The sequence below is a fragment of the Melospiza melodia genome, chromosome 6 (assembly GCF_035770615.1).
Source record: "Melospiza melodia melodia isolate bMelMel2 chromosome 6, bMelMel2.pri, whole genome shotgun sequence".
Classification (NCBI taxonomy): domain Eukaryota; kingdom Metazoa; phylum Chordata; class Aves; order Passeriformes; family Passerellidae; genus Melospiza; species Melospiza melodia.
This window is the reverse complement of record NC_086199.1, coordinates 1,859,224-1,876,049: the sequence shown is the minus strand read 5'-3', so window position 1 is coordinate 1,876,049 and position 16,826 is coordinate 1,859,224. Positions and strand designations below refer to the sequence as shown.

At 51.4% G+C, this 16,826-nt stretch overlaps 1 protein-coding gene across 1 annotated transcript; it reads left to right on the top strand.

Moving 5' to 3' along the window:
• The first annotated feature begins 735 nt into the window (after nt 1–735).
• On the top strand, nt 736–15,743 carry DNAAF2 (dynein axonemal assembly factor 2). The gene is made up of 4 exons (XM_063159587.1): nt 736–2,349; nt 2,409–3,036; nt 12,672–12,818; nt 14,819–15,743. Exons 1-4 carry the CDS (start codon nt 941–943, stop codon nt 15,305–15,307), a joined length of 2,673 nt encoding a protein of 890 aa, XP_063015657.1. The 5' UTR covers nt 736–940; the 3' UTR covers nt 15,308–15,743.
• Nucleotides 15,744–16,826: the final 1,083 nt, after the last annotated feature.

Sequence of the window (16,826 nt, the reverse complement as noted above, 5' to 3'; positions counted from 1 at the left end):
TACTAAAAAAACTGGATTCTATATGTATAATGTAAAAGTAACTTTGCTATACAGTTTTTATTCTGCTATTAACTAAACTTACACACAGTAGTGAAACAGCTGATTTAGTTATGCTTGTGATAATTGAACTGCCTACTTAGCTGGGATACCACCCGGTGGATGTGTGATGGAGGACCCCTACTTCTGCTATCAGCACCTGTCTGTAAAAATTACAGACCAAAATATCGACTGAGGTGATGATAAGAATGCACTAAAACCACAGCAAAAAATGTGCATGCTCTGAAAAGGTGGAGCTGATGCTGAACAGTTCTTAGAGCACATAAACTAGTTTGGGGAAAAGTTTAAATATGCATAATGATGAATATGCAGTAGGCTGATGCAATAGAAAAGGTATATAGTAAAAGTATAATAGTAAAGGGTTTCTCCAAAATACCAGGAGTGCTCTTGGCTGAATGCCCAGCACCCAGCTGTTACCTTTGCTTTATTTTTGTATCCTACCGTCCTTTATGAAACTTTTAAACTTTACCAGGAAAGTGAACCTGGTTTTTCACAGCAGGAAGGAGGAGGGACAGGGGGATATGGGCTCTGAGGGCAGCTGGGCCTGCTGAGGATTAAAACTGCACTGTGAGGGGATGGCAGTGGAGCTCTGAGCTCCACATGGGGAGGGAACATAGACTTGGCAGAAGGATGAGGAGATGAGGGTGGGAAAGCAGCCCCGCTGATGCTGGCTGGAAGCCACTGAAGGGAGGGGAAAGGCGAGGCCGGGGCGGCGAGGCGGGGCGAGGCCCTCGGCCCTGAGGGACCGCCCGCCATGCTCTTTGCCGTCTCCATAGCAACCGCCGCGCCGGCGCCGCCATCTTGTTTACCGTCACCACAGCAACGGCCGCCATCTTGATCGGCGTCCCCACAGCACCGGGCCGAGCCGAGCCGTGCCGGGGCCATGGCGAGCTCAGGGCGGCTGCACGACCTGAACCTCAGCGCCGAGGAGGCGGAGCGGCTCCGGCGCGCCTTCCGCGACGAGCAGTTCCGCGCTCTGTTCGCGGAGTTCGCGGCCGAGCTCACCGACCCTGAGCAGCGGCGGCTGTACGAGGAGGAGGTGGCGGCGCTGGAGCGGGAGCGCGGCGTGGAGGTGCGCTTCGTGCACCCGACGCCGGGCTTCGTGCTGAGGACGAGCCAGGAGGGCTCCCGCCGCTGCTACATCAATGTCTGCAGCAACCCGCTGATGGGGGAGCCGCGGGCCCGCGCCGAGCGCGGCGGGCAGCGCTGGGAGCTGCCCTACAGCCTGGCCCCGGGCCGCGAGGAGCTGCGCCCCGCCGGCCGCCGCCGCCTCGTGTACGACGTGGTGTTCCACCCCGCGGCGCTGCGCCTGGCCGCCCGCAGCGCCCGCTTCCGCCGCCTGCTCCGCGACACGGCGCTGGAGGCCGTGGAGAGCCAGTGCGGGGTGCGGCTGGACCGCAACAACGCCGCCATCCTGCGAGGGGTCTCATACAAGGGCATCCCGCAGGCGCCCGTCATCCGCTCCCCGCTGCCCGGCGGCGCCCCGAAGCCGCCCGACGACGGCGAGTCCCCGCTGCCGCCCTTTCCCTTCCCGCCCGCCGCTCCCCCGCCGCCCGCCGCCAGAGCCTCCTCGCCCGCCGCGCCCCCGCCGCCCTCCGGCCCCACCACGCCGCGCTGGAGCATCCGGCACCGCTCCTACGTGGACCTGCAGGACTACCGGCACAGCCGCGACTCGGCGCCCAGCCCGGTGCCGCGGGAGCTGGTGGTGACGGTGGAGCTGCCGCTGCTGCGCTCCGCCGAGCAGGCGGAGCTGGAGATCCGCGGGCGGGAGCTGCGCCTGGACTCGCGCTGTCCCGCCTACCGCCTGCGCCTCCGCCTCCCCTACGACGTGGACGAGAGCGGCGGCCGGGCCGCCTTCAACCGGGCCCAGCGGCAGCTGCAGGTCACGCTGCCCGTGGTGCTGCCGCCCGGCCCTAGGGAACCGCCGGGCCCGGCCGGGGAACGGCTGGAGGGGGCCGAGGGGCCGGCGGAGGCAGAGGCAGAGGCAGGGCGGGCAGAGGCGGGCGGCGGAGCGGCTCCTCCCCCGGAACTCGGGCCTGGCGGCGCGGCCCGCGGCACGTGTGGCGGCGGGGAGCCCGGTGATCCGCTCACCGAGCCCCCGGCTGACCCTGACCCACGTTGTGATCCTCCCGCTGGTCCGTCTGCCGAGCCCCTCGCTGAACCGGCCCTAGAACTACTCTGTGATTCCCTCACTGAACCCTCGGGTGAACCTCCCGTTGATCCAACCTCTGAACCCTTTGCTGACTCCCCTGCTGAACCCCCCGCTGAACCCGCCACTGATCCAACCTCTGCACCCGCTCCTGAACCAGCTACTGATCCAACCTCTGAACCTGCTCCTGATCCAACCTCTGAACCCCCGCTGAACCTGCCCCTGATCCAGCCTCTGAACCTCCAGTTGAACCTGCTACAGATCCAGCCTCTGAACCTACTACTCATCCAACCTCTGAACACCCCGCTGAACCTGCCACCGACCCAACCTCTGAACCCCCCGCCGGTCCAAGCACTGACCCCTGCTCTGATCCCTTCACCGCCGCTGATCTCCCCTCAGAATCCCCCACCGAGTCCCCGGCCCTGCCCTGCCCCGGTGCCGCTTCCCCCGTGGCCATCCCCGCTCCATCCATGCCCACCGGGGACACCGCTCCGCCGACCCCCGAGGGCCCCCCCGTTGACACGGCCACATGCCCTCCGTTCCGCGCCCGGCAGGACGAGGCGTCCCTCACGCTGCTGCTGCTGGTGCCCGGCATCGAGCCGCAGAGCCTCCGCGGGCATGTGGGCACGCACCACTACAGCCTCCGCTTCCGCACCGAGCGCGCTGCCTTCGCCCTGTTCCTGCGCTTCCCTCGCTCCGCAGCGCTGCTGAGCCCCGAGAGCAGCGTCAGCGTCTCTGCCCACAACGCCGTGGTGGGGCTGGCCAAGGCCCCCGGCAGCACCGGGCTCTGGGACGGCTTCAGCTTCGGCCCCGAGCCCTCCGCCCTGCAGGTAACGCTGCTGGCACGCCTGGGTGTCACCTGTGTTATAAATGAGGTGCTTGAGTAGGCCAATATTCAAGGAGCAATCAATTTATTAATAATTATGAGCAATAACCTCATAATATATATAATATATATTTTATATAATTATTATAATAAGTATGAGCAATAGAGCGCTGGGTACAGTGCAGTCCCTCCAACTGCACCCCAATAGTTGAGGCTCACAGGTATTTATAGGGGTACTCATAGGCTTTCTCAGCAGTTTCTAGTCCCAATTTTTACTCATCAGCAGTTTTTATTCCAAATTTTTATGTCACAATTCTATACACTGTTGTGATTTAGTCGTCTTCAGGATGTGCCTCCCGATAGGAGTATCCCCATATGGTGGGATCTCGCTTCCATAACAGAGGATTAACCCTTAAAAGCAACAGCCTGTTGCATATTCATACAGCTCATCCATGATGCATAAATTCCATTCAAACCCAGGGTTCTGGCTGGGCAGTGTCAGCTTCTTCCTCTGAATCCTGACAGCGCCTTCGAGGCAGGAAGAAGTTCATTTCTCCTGATAATGGAGCAATAAATTCTCTTCCTCTGAAAGATTCGGGTGTTCTGTGGCTGCTATCTCACTGCCAGTCCTTTCTTTAGAAAAAGTATCCTACATAGCACAGTTTCTATTTTAACATTTTGTTATAACCTAAAACTATATTTAACACACTACTCAAGAGAATTAACACAGCATCACTTTCTAACACCACACACATAATATTCATTTGAATATTTGCGAAAAGCCAGGTATAAAACACGCATTTTTCACATTCCTGACACGAGGCACAGCTCGGTATTTCCACCTGCCCAGTGCTGGCTGTGGCTGCTGTTTGAGTGCTGGCTCAGGGAGGTGCGAGGGGCAGCTCGGGGCTGCTGTTTCCTCCCTCCCAGAGCTGCTCCCGGGTGTCGGTGCCTGACCTGATTTGTGCGAGCCTCGTACGAGGTCACACCGTGGAGCTGACACCATCACCCTTGGAATTGGAATGACTTCTGCCTCACATACACATTTTTGTCTAAGGGAAATTCTGGTGATGAATGAAAACAGTGCCCGTGTCCTCCATGTCCTTAGTGCTCACTTTGAAAGCCCTTTAAACTGCTCGTGCAGCCTGTTCACACAAAGAAAGCTCCTTATGATCCACCAGGCTTACACACACCATCATGAAGTCTAGGGGTGTCCCTGTGTCTGTGTTTTGGGACAGAATTCCCATTTACAGCCACAGGAACTCCCAGCAGTTCAACCAGAGCAGAGCAGCCAGCAGCAGCTGTGAACTGTCCTGCTTTGCTGGGGCAAATCTTCACCTCTGTGTCTGAATGTGACTCTAATTTAGTATTTTCTGATTTTATGGGTTGTTGGGCAGTGGTGCTCCCGTGGTGGGACACTGCATCCAGTGTCCCCAGAGGGATGCCCACCTTGTGACACTGTTTGTCCAGAGCCACTCACAGGAGTTCTGTGCAGAGCCACGTTCCTCTGTGAGCTCAGACTTGCAGACAGTTTCTCATGAGCAGGGATTAAAGCTGCCCAGCTCTTGTGCAACCTTCTAGCCATGGGATTTGGGGTTTGGCTGGAGTTGAGAGCAATAAAATGCTCTGCAGCCTGGGTCACGTGCAGTGGATTGCACGTCCAGGAAGCTGGCAGGCTTCAGGCACATCCACAGGGATGGACTTGGCTTGGAGCAGCTCCATTGCTCCATCCCTCCAACTAGAAATGGCTTGTGCATGGTTTGGAGAGATATTTATCCAATTAGTGTTTGTGCAGCTGAAACCACGTCGAGTTTGCCATTTAGCAGCCCCACACCTTTCACAGCAGCAATTCCTGTGAAGGAGGAGCTGATCATATCGGGGAAGTCTCAGAAATGATGAATTTATGGAGAGCCACCCACGCTGAGCTGTTTGCAAAGCATTTCCTCTGCTGTTACCCGAGCAGGAGCCTGCAAGTCTGTGCAAGTGGGGCCACAGAACACTCAGTGCTGCTGTTCGCTGCTGAGATTGGCACTGCCTGCTGCTGCCACGTCAAAAAAGCCACTGTGTAAACTCCTGCCTGCTCTCTGTGCAGGTGCTGAGGCTGCCCAGGGCACTGGGGGAGTCCCCATCCCTGGGAATGCTCAGAAAACCTGTGGATGTGGCACTTGGGAACATGGGTTAGTGGTGAACATGGTGGAGGCTGCAAGTTTGGGATATGGATTTGTTATTGCAATTGGAGGAACATTTTGTGATTGAAAGGTTTTAAAAGGCCACCCAGTAATGAGAGTTTTGGCTTTGTGAGTTACAAAAACCCTTTGAATGTGGTGATTTTATTATATATTGCAAAATGTTTTGGGTGGAGTAGGAGAAAGAGGTTGGGCATTACTCATCAGCTTCCTGGCCATTCATTCACTGCAGACTCCAGGAGATTCTCCTGGCCTCCAGTGCTGCTGGACACTGCAAATTGAAGCAGGAGAAATAAACTGAAGTCATTTGTCCTGTTTGCTTTTTTCCAAATCTCTGCTATTTCCCCAAAGTGCCTGAGAGCTGCTCAGAGTGAAGGGAGAAAAATGAATATTTAATTAGAGCCACTATTACTTGCTGCCTTCTGGCCATTAACCATTTGTTCCTGGTCGCTTTTCTCCTACTTGTGTTGATTCCCTCAATTTGTCTGATGCCACCTTGGGGGTTTTCCTGCCTCGAGTCTCATTCTATAAATCAGAGCTGTGGTTCTTGCACTGAGACCTGTAAAAGGAGCCACATCAGTCACTGCAGAGAGCAGAGCAGGGCCTGAAGGGGGCTTGGGGCTGAGGCCAGCAGGAATCTCATCGTGGAGCAGGAATCTTTTATCCTAGAGTAGGAATTTCATCCTGGAGCAGGAGTCTTATCGTGGAGCAGGAGTCTTATCCTGGAGCAGGAGTCTTATCATGGAGCAGGAATCTTATCCTGGAGCAGGAATTTTATCCTGGAGCAGGAATCTTATCCTGGAGCAGGAATTTCATCCTGGAGCAGGAATTTATCCTGTGCCTCCCAATGTGCCTGTTGGCCATCTCCTCTCTCCCAGCAGCGTTGCCAGAGGATGGTGCATGGAATGGTTTGGGCTGGGAGGGATCTTAAAGCTCAACCAGTGCCACAGGCAGGGACACTTATCTCTATCCCAGACTGCTCCAAGTTCTCTTTTGAACAGCTCTGGAATTCCTGCTCTGCTCCATTCTGGGAGGTTGATGGAGCCTGGGGTTCCCGTGGTGTTCCATGGAGCAGGTTCCTCCCTGGGTTATTCAGAGGCTGCCCCTCCATGCCATGGTGGTTGTTCAGTGCCTGCCCACATCATTCCCATTAAATTCCAGTTCCACCTTGGAAGCTGGTCTGACCCATGTGCTGGTGGAAGAATGACTTGGGCTCATCCATGCTTGAACAGAACTTCAGGAGCTGCTGTTCCTTCTGCAGTCAGCAGTGCTGAGTCCCTGTGCTGGGACAGGATCTGTTTGGAGCTCAGTTTCCATAGGTGCTGAGCCCTTGGAATTCCCACCCAGCAAGTGCCTCTGTCCAGGAGATCTCTGCAGTGCCCTGCTCCTCCCTGGACTCCCACTGTGAGCAGTGAAAATTCACTCCTTGGCCAAAGCAGAATGTCCACTCTGCAGCTGGACTCGGTGATCTCAGAGATCTTTTCCATCCTCCTGGTTCTATGACTGGTTATGGTGACCAGAAATCCTGTAAAAATCAAGATTCCATAACTTTGAGCGTTGTGAGCTTAGGGTTACACATTTCAGGGGTTTGAAATTCACCTTTTGTCACTGCAGCAGAGACCTCAGGGCTGATCCGTCTCCAGGCCCTGTTTTTCCAGGGAATCATTTCCTAACCTGAGGAAGCTGCCTGATTTCCCCAGTGCCAAAATCTCTGCTTTTTGCCTCAAAATTCCTGCCATGGGCTGTGCTCTCCCCATTGCTCTTCACTGCAATTCACCCTCCATAACCTTCTACACCTTGTGCTTAAATCCTGGGAATTCAGGCAGGGAAACTCCTGGGAAATCAGAGAATTCCCTTTCATTTCCAGACAACACAGCCTGGGGAGAAAATGACGAAGGAGAAGGGTTGGGAGTTAAATAACCATTAATACAATTTGTAAGCCTGCCAGGCAGGGATTCTGAGAACATGTCCTGGTTTCTGGTACTGCTGGAGCTGTGCAATTATGGAAATTGTGCCTTTGGAAAGCACTTGGAATGTCTGGGAATGTGTGGCCTGCTGGGGTTAAATGCTGGATTCCTAACAGAAATAAAAAGCAGTTTTGTGGAGCTGCTCAGACCTGGGGGCTCAGTTCTTGGAGCTGTGAAACACAACTGGCAGGGAATGAATTCTGCAGTTTTGGGGTCGTGTCTGCTCATTTCCATGGGATTGGAAAGAGCCTGGTTCCTGCAGGAACTCCCACTGCTCCCCACCCTTCCTGCCCTGCTCGGGGGCCTGCAGTGGGGTTGTGCAGAGGATGTGTGCTCATTGCTCTGCCCATTCCCCCTGGGTGCCCCGTGCTGGGCAGGGAACTGCAGCCAGCCCATCCCTTTCCTAAAGCCCTGTCAGATCTGGTGGAGAATATTCAGATTTAACTCACACAAACCCCCCCGGGGCTCCAGAGAACAGCAGGAGCAGAGGAAAACAGAGGAAATATTTCCTCTGCTTTCCTATGCATTGCTCTGGGTGTTTTTAGTGGTGTTTTTTTGTTTTTTTTTTTTTTTTTTTTTTTTTTTTTTTTTTTTTTTTTACATTTAGAGGCTGAAAAAGATTATATTGAACATTCCTGAGGAGTTCATGGTTGGAGCTGGCCCTGAGCTAGGCTGTGTGTGAGGGATCCAAATGGGAATTGCTCAGAGATAGGGAAGTTTTGTTTGACTTTTCTGGGAGTGCTGAGGCCTCCATGCAGGATGTTCTACATGGGTGTGATTTTTCTGCTTGGCACAGCCACCAGTGCCTTGGGAAGGAGACCCTTTGGAGGCTCCTGGTGCTTTTTCCTTCAGAAAGCAGATGGGAAAAATAATGTGGAGCTGTTGGAGCCAGTCCAGAGAGGCCACGGAGCTGCTCCAAGGGCTGGAGCCAGGCTGGAGAGCTGGGAATGTTCCCTGGAGAGGAGAAGGCTCCAGGGAGAGCTCAGAGCCCCTGGCAGGGCCTGAAGGGGCTCCAGGAGAGCTGCAGAGGGACTGGGGACAAGGGATGGAGGGACAGGAGCCAGGGAATGGCTCCCAGTGCCAGAGGGCAGGGATGGGTGGGAGATTGGGAACTGGGAATTCCTGGCTGGGCTGGGATTGCCAGAGCAGCTGTGGCTGCCCCTGGATCCCCAGGTTGGACATTGGAGCTTGGAGCCCCCTGGGACAGTGGGAGGTGTCCCAGGGGGGCACTGGGTGGGGTTTATGGTCCCTTCCACCCAAACCATTCTGGGATTTTGGGATAAGTGCCCCTACAAGAGGCCCAGGCCTGGTAGGGTGATCTGGGCTGATCCAGCCTGGCCTTGGGCACTGCCAGGGATCAGGGGCAGCCACAGCTGCTCTGGGCACCTGTGCCAGGGCCTGCCCACCCTCCCAGCCAGGAATTCCCAGTTCCCAATATCCCATTTCCCTACATTTCCCTCCATCACTTGTGTGGAGCTGGAGGTGCCAAAGTTCTGTTGCCCTTGGCACTGGGACCATGTGGAAAAGGCCAAGGGCTGGAAGTGTCCCCATGGACTGGAAATGTCCCCAAGGGCTGGAAGTGTCCCCTTGGGCCAAGCTGGGCTGTCCTTTTGTCCTCTCTGAGCTCAGAGTTTGGGCTCTCGTGGATGAAAGCGTTCCTTGGTTGTTGATTCAGCCAATCATGAAGCCTTGAGGGCCGTGTTGGGATGTGCCAGACGTGGATGTTTAAACCTTTCCCACCTTCCATGGAGAAATCCATCCTGGAGAGATGCTTTGCTCTCATTTCCAGGCTATTTGGAGTTATAATTTTCCATTTCCAAGCTCCTATAAAGACTTATTGTAATAGTCAGGGGTTACTTCTAAGAAGATGCTGCTGCAAACTGGGGCTGTTGAATGTAATCCTCCAAGAGTTTATTTTTGGTTCAGTTAATTCTGTGCTCAGCATTTCGAGACTCTTTGCAAGTTTTTTGGGAGGTCAGAGAAGGACAAAGAAGGAGAACACAACAAACTTATTATTTCACATTTTTCAAAGTAATCCCTTTCCCAAGCTACATTAAGGACCATAATTAGTTTGCTTCTGCTATAAAACAAACTAATTTCTGAATAGTCTTTAATTGTTAGCTGCATTTGGGAATACCATGACTACACAAAACAGTTATGTCAGGAAATGTTGTTAACCTGCTGATGAACTCATCAGAGCTTCCTTGGAGCAGGTTCATCTTTGCAGTCATGAGCACCTCAGAAAAGTTTTTGTTTCAGTACCAAAACTTTGAGGTTCAAACTCTCAGCTCTCAGAGCTGGTTCGTGCTGGGATCCCACAAATGCAGAGCTCAGGAAATCCAGGTCCTTTCCCATACTGGCATCAGTTGTTGGGTTTGGATGAGAGAAGCTGTGGCTGCCCCATCCCTGGAAGTGCCCAAGGCCAGCTTGGATGGGGTTTGGAGCAGCCTGGGACAGTGCAAGGGTTGGAACTGGATGGGATTTAAATCCCCTCCCAACCCAACCCATTCTGAGATTCCCTGATCCTCTCATTACAGTAACCACCAAAATAATTTAAGCCTGAAATCTGTGCTGCTTCTCAAACTTGCAGGCTGTGTGGGAGGTAACTCTGGATGGAAAGTGTCTCCAGTGTGAGAAATGGAAGCAGAGTGAGCCCATCTGAGAGCTGGGGGCAAGGGGAGCTCCCCGTGCTGGGAGACACAGGGACGGCTTTGAATGATGAATGTTCCAGAAACCAAAGCCATCCTGCTAAGGTTTATGTTAATTTGCTCTCAGTTTAGTCACAGGGAAGAATGAATGTGTACCAAACAGCAGATGACAGCGTGTGCAGGGAAAAACAAATTAAATTCAAAGTTGCTAAGAGAGCATCATAAATACCAGAAAATAAACGGCTTCAATTGAAGAATTATTTTACAGGGTCATTGAAATCAGCTGCAGATGGTTGTCCTCTGTTTGCTCTGGCTTGGGAGGCAGAGCAGGCTTTAGAATAAATTCCTGGATCATTTTTTCCCAAGGTCTGTGCTCTGATAACATCTGCAGCAATAGAAATGCCTCGGTGAATGCAAAGTCTGAGTTCCAGTGCCTGGTGGAGCAGGCTAATGAGAATCACCTTCCTGACAACAAACACACCCCAGGGCCTGATTTATGGCAGCCATGGGGTAGGGATGGGATAAAATGGCAAATACTGCTGGGAATTCAGTGCTGGGCTGGGGGAAACTTGGTAAAATTGGATAAAATGGTAAATAGTGCTGGGAATTCAGTGCTGGGCTGGGGGAAACTTGGTAAAATCAGTTTGTGCAGTGAGTCTGAATTAACGGGGCAACAGCACAAGGGGTTCCTTTTTATCCTCATTTGAAGCACTGATTAATCACGGAATTATGAAATCATTATGGAATCACAGGGATCATCCAGGGCAGCTCCTGGCCCTGCCCAGACCCCCAAAATCCCACCCTGGGCATCCCTGGCAGCTCCTGCAGCTCTGGGGCTGTGCCCATTCCCTGGGCAGCCTGGGCAGTGCCAGCACCCTCTGGAATAGTGGAACCTCTCCTGATAATAGAACTCCCATTCAGTTTTTGTTTTTTAACTAGATTTTCTGTGAAGAAAACAAATTATTTTGCTTTAATCAGGAAGAAATTCTGCAGAAATATTCAGGGCGTTTGCTGCCAAATTGCAAAGTCCTGATTGCTCTGAGGAGATGAGGGTGTCCCTCACACAGCCACGGGTGCCAGAGACAGATTCAGAGGGAAAAGAGATTATTTTCCTCATTTTATGGAGGAAAAGTAGGATGGGACTTGGTGCAGCCTGGTCTAGTGGAAGGCAATGAAAGCTCCTGAAATATCCCATGGCAGGGGTAGGAATGAGAGGAGCTGTGAGGCTCCCTCCAACCAAACCGTGCTGTGATTCCCTGACTTCCATTTTTCTGCTGGGAGAAGAATTTGATTTTTCCAGGGCAGAGCTGGGATGGAGTTCAGGAGCCCGTGGGATTCTGGTGCTGCCCAGATTTTGTGTCTGCAGCCCCTGCCCTGCTCTGTGCTCTGTGCTCTGAGCCCTTCCCTGGCCACAGCCTGGAGCGCTGGCAGATCCCTCTCTGCAGGCAGCAGAGGATGCAGCACCAGGGAATGAGAATTTTTAGGCTTTGCATGCAGAAATGCAGAGGCAGGGATGTTCTGAGAGGGTTTCCAGGCAGGGCAGCTCTGCTGCTGCACTTTAATCTCTTCCCAAACCATCCCAGCATCCAGTGCTGGCTCCTTGCCTGGATTGTAATCTTGCTGGATAGAAATGAATCCAGTGCTCTGCCTTGGAAAACCAACAGTTCGTGTGTTATGACTTTCCATATTGTGGTTTCTAATTTAACTAGTGGAAAAAATAGGACTCTGGCTGATTCTTCCAGTCCTGGTTTGGTTTTTTTTTTCAAGATAACAGTTAAATTTTGTACCTCAGACACAATGTGACATCTGGCTGTGCATAAGGCTCCATCCACAGGGGGCCAAAAATGTGCAGAATTGCCTTTTTGCCTCTTGGTCTGCAAGATGTCAGCGATAATTGAATTTAACTTTCATTGGACTGACAGGAAGGTTGAACCAGACCGAGAAATTTAAAAGTGTGACTTCATGTGGAAGGTTTGCAACTTGTCCCTGTTATTTCCAATTAAATAAGGAAGGTAATTCCCAGAACCTAAGCTGCTCCTCCAGGTCAGACCATTTTATTTTGTCTGTCCTTCCCCTTGCCTGCACAGCTGATGTGTGAATAACACAAGGACAGGGAAGCTCTGCAGTTCCTATCCAACAGCCCCTCCAGGATATATTTGAGCACCTTTAATTACCTGTGACTGATTTCAATCTCTGAACCTGTAGCAACACGTTTGAGGTTGTTTATGAAGGGCCTGGAAACACACCCCAGGCTGTGTCTCTGCCTGTGGATACCTCTCCTTCTTTATTTGGTTGGGTTTTTTCCACCTGGCTTGTCTGCAGGGAGATCAGAGCCGGCTCAGTGCTGGGTGTGAAATGGATCCAGCCCTGAGTGCTCCAGATCTGATCTGGGAGTGAGGATCCTGCCGTGCCTCTCCAAGGAGGGTTTGTGTGTTTGTGCTCTCCTGCAGGCAGCCAGGACACAAACCCTCACCACTCTGACACCTTGCTGCTGCTCACACACGAGAGGAAGGTGGAACCAGCCTGGGACAAAGCATTTCTCAGAGAGAGTCTGCATCTCTGTGTTAGTCACCCATCCAGAGAGAGAAATAATATTTCCTTTATATTTGATACTGTGCAGATTTGTGCTTTCAAGCAAAATCAGCAAAGCACTGGTTTTAATTAATTTCACCTCATTCTTTGAATGTCTGGCTCAGAATTTCTCTGTCAAGACTTGAGTGTGCTGTGAAACTTGGGAATTGCTGTCCTGGCTTTCTTTGCAGGGAGTTTTTAGCCCAAATACCCCTGAAATTTAGCACAGAAGGAACATAACCTGCTGTTTTCTCTCTTTTTCTTTAGGAGAGATTGTTTGTCAGTGAGGAGAACGTTGATGGATTTCTAGGCCCTGCTTTGTGCCCTTCCCCTTGCTCCCAATCAGCCCTGGAAAGGCAGCCATTAATTGAAGTGCTGGATGTTACTGAGGACAGAATTCAAATCAGGGTGGAGGTAAGGACCCAGGAGCAGCACAGGCTGATTTATGTTCCTCTGCAAGATCCTATCTAATCCCACTGAGACAGCTTGGTTCCTGTTTTGTTCTGGGGCAGCAGGGGAAGCCCAGGACTGGGGTTGTTTGCAAGTGTAAATGTCAGTTTTCAGAAGTAAAACTTGTGTTCATGCCATTTCATGTCACCAAAGGATTGAAACCTCCTCTGTTTCATTTGGAAGGTGCAGAACTGTGATCCAGACATTTAAAAAGTGATTTTTCCTTGCAGGAATAGCTCACCCACTCAGCCTTGTACAGGTAGAGAAATCCTGGAGGGTTTGTCTGGGAAGAATTCTGCCTCATCTTTATTCAGTCCATGTGTTGGAATACTTGGTGGGTTCCTGTTGTGTAGATAATTAAACATGAGGCTATTAATCTTAAACACTGGTCTCAAATTCAATCCTTGTAGTCTGAGGCCTCATTCAGGCTCTCCCTCCTCTGCCTAGAACAAGCCAGGCTGTTTCTGGGATTAAATTGTCCTCCCTTGGCAAAATGGATGGGCAGATAAGAAATCCAAATGTTCATTTCGTGAGGAGGAAAATGTGAGGCAAACCCCCCACGTTCACTGGGATTTCTGGGTAGGCACTGCATCCAAAATTCAGATGAAACTCTTCCTAAAGGGAGGGTGAAAAGCAGGAAGAAGCAGGTCCCTGCTGTGGCCATGGACTGGGGTTAATGTGTAACTGGGTTATTGGGAGGCAAGTTCAGAGGAAGCTCATGACCTCTGGAACTGGGCTGGAGCCTGAGCAGCTTCCCAAAGATACTGGATCCAGCTCAGCTTTCACAGCTGCTCTGGGCTGGACACAAAAAATGAAATTCTAAATGTTGGAGAGCAGATGAGTCCCTTTGGGACCCCTTAAATCATCCCATTCCTGCTCCTGTGTGGGGCCAGGAGTGGAGTTTGTGGGAAATAGAGTAAAGGTAAGGAGGCTTTTAGAAAGTTGTGAAAGCAGGTTTTAAAAATAGAAAGAGGAGAAATTTAGAGTTAGTTGTAAAGTTTGAGAGTAGAAAAGTTACAATAGTGTAGTAAGTAAGGATATGAAATAATAGTTTGAGTTTTAGATTTGGTTAAGGTAGATTTTAAGATTGTAGAAAAATATGTTTAGTATGTTGTTGGCTAGAAAGTTTTTAAAATGTTCTGTAACAGAAAAATTTTTACTACTAACAAGATGTAAACTATTAACATCTTTCAGTTATCTCAGCCATATCATAGGACTAATAGCACAATAAAACTCAAAGCCCACATCCCAGCAGTCCCATCCCATTGATACAAACCCCAACACAGAGCTGGTGATTCCTGAGGGTCCTGTGGGAGAACTGTCCAGTTTGGAAAGGACTCCCTGGTGTTTCCCAAATTTCCTGTGGTTTGGGGGTGTGAGAAAGGGACTCTGTCTCTGCATCCATGAACCAGCTGCTCTTGGATGGATCCTGACCCTGACTCTCCACTGACAGGACCTGTGAATTCCCAGCAGTTTTTGCCAAAACTCCCAGGGATGGGGAAGTGGTTGGACAGCACCTCTCCCAGTTCCTCCTCTCCTGAGGCAAACTGCAATTCCCAGATTTGCCCCACAGGCCAGGAATTTCCCTCATTGCAAGGCTCCAACCTTGCAGCCAGAGTTGAGATCCCCTGGCTGATTCTGTGGCCGCTGGGATTTGGGGATCTGGGGATTTGGGATCAGGCTGGGTGTGGGGAGTGGGAAGCAGGAAACCCTGGGGAACAGAATAACCTCCCTGCCCCTCATTCCCACACACAGAGCAGGAAAACCTCAGCACTCGCTCGCTGGGCTTCTGGAAGGAGAATCATGGAGTCACAGCCTGATTTGGAACCTTAAGGATCATCTGCTTCCAAAGGGACACTTTCCACTATCCCAGTGGAGCTGAGCTGTTGGAGAAACAAATCTGTCCTGTCTTTATGTGCACAGTTTGTTCCAGCTATGAAATAATTCATTTATTTCCTTGACAGCCACAGGAACGTGATGGACAAGGGACTCTTGGCAGCTCAGAGGGAGCCCTGGCCGGACAGACCGACAGCAACTCCCCCGAAACAAAGGCAGAAACAAAGTGTCCTGCGGCCGAGGGAGGTGCTGCGGGCCCCGGAGCGGGAACAATGGGAACAGCAGCCGGCTGTGCTTCACCCCATTGTTCGCAGCCCGAACCTCCTGCCTCCAGCTCAGCCGTTCCCGGCGCATCCGCGGGAACCCAGCCCGATTTAGAAAGTGCTGCTGCAGCAGGAGGCACGGCCACAGCCCCGGGAACAGCAGCAGGAGAGCTGCAGGGGGCTGGGGATGGGGCTGGGGATGGGGCTGGGGCTGGGGATGGGGATGGGGATGGGGCAGGGTGCCCCATCCTGAGGGAGGTGAACCCCGAGGACGGCAGCGAGCGCATCCTGCGCGATCACCGCACGCACTGCCCTGTGCAGTTCCACAGCTCCCTGCTCTACGAGCTGGATTGATTTCATTGTTTTAGCATTTCCTTCCTTGTTTGATGCTTGTTCTGACTCCCATGGGGATGGAGATTGGGCAGGGTCCCCCATTCTGAAGGAGGTGAACCCTCAGGACGGCAGCGAGCGCATCCTCCACGACAAATCATTTTTGTCACTGCCCCCTGCACTTCCACAGCTCCCTGCTCTATCAGCTGGATTATTTTAATTGTTTTAGCATTTCCTTCTCTTGTTTGATGCTTGTTCTGACTTCCATGTACTGGTGGGTGACATGAAGGCCCTGGGTTCCCACTGAAACTGTTGCAACACCAAAACTTCCCATTGTTAACAGTTTATCAATTCCCCAATCTGTTGCAATAATTTTACTTGTAAGAAAAGTTGCAGTTGGAGGTGAGCTCCTGGAAAAAAAATGTATCTTTATTGTTTACATAAATTTTTTATTCTCTTCCCACGTTTCACGGATTATTTGTATATATCCTCAGCCTAATGGCTCCCTCGGGAATTGAGCAGTAGTCATCATTTTCCAAACCTTTCATTTTGTGATAACTGCAGGATTAGACTCACAGTGATTCTTAGCAATCAAATGAAATTTCTAATTGCTCGGAGAAGTTCTAATTAGTCTCCTAGAAATAATCAACATTTATACCCTGTATTCCATCCTAGTGCTGTGCTTCAGATCTGCAGCACCCAGATATCCCCCAGCTGAACAAATTCCATTGCACAAGAACATCCTCTGGTGCATGTCTGCTCTGAAGTATTTACAACTGCTGAAATGGATTCTCTTTAGCCAGATTAGATTTATTTTTCTCAGTTTCCCTCGAGTGTCAGCGTTTCTCACCTCCCTAAAGCAGAATAACCAGGAGAACACATCTAATAATAAACTTCCTGTTCCCCTTCTCGCTGCTGCTGAACCAACTTGTGTTTTTGTTTGAGAGGTGCTTTAGAGGAGAGTTAATTTTGCCTCTGTCACATTTCACTTTGTGTGCGCGGTTTCAGAGTTCAGCAGGAGCCACAGCTGCCCACAACACGTGCCCTGCCCTCCCTGGTGGCACGTCCTGCTGGAGCCTTGCTGGGCTCAGCTGAACCCTCTCAGCTTTTTGGGAGAGGGTGAGGCACCAGCACAGCTCCAGCACCAGCCTGACCCACTGGAGCAGAACACAGAGCAGTTACCTTGCAAAATTGTGGTTAAATAACCCCTGGACAAAGAAAAAAGCAGCATTTTCTTTCTCTGACATATTTCTGTGTTCCACAAAAGCTGCTGAGGTGCTTCTGCCACAGCTGAGTTCACAGGAGTGGCGCCGAAGCTGCTGGAGCATTCACAGATGGCTCCGTGGCCCCAGCTCAGCCCCTTCCCACCACACTGCAGCAGTTCTCGTTTTTCACACAGATAATTTGAAACAACTTTAAAAATCCAAACAAAAGAGGTGTTGTCCACCAATTTGCTACTCTTTTCTGCCTCAATTAATGAGTATCATTAAAAACTTAATGAAGTTAAATGCACACTGCTGGAAGGAGTGATGGCACGTGTCCA

Excerpts from the sequence above, each read along its gene's own strand:
- DNAAF2 (XM_063159587.1), top strand. The coding sequence starts at position 941 with ATGGCGAGCTCAGGGCGGCTGCACGACCTGAACCTCAGCGCCGAGGAG. Across the intron at positions 3,037-12,671 it reads CCGAGCCCTCCGCCCTGCAG|GAGAGATTGTTTGTCAGTGA; the intron begins GTAACGCTGCTG and ends CTTTTTCTTTAG. Across the intron at positions 12,819-14,818 it reads GAATTCAAATCAGGGTGGAG|CCACAGGAACGTGATGGACA; the intron begins GTAAGGACCCAG and ends TTTCCTTGACAG.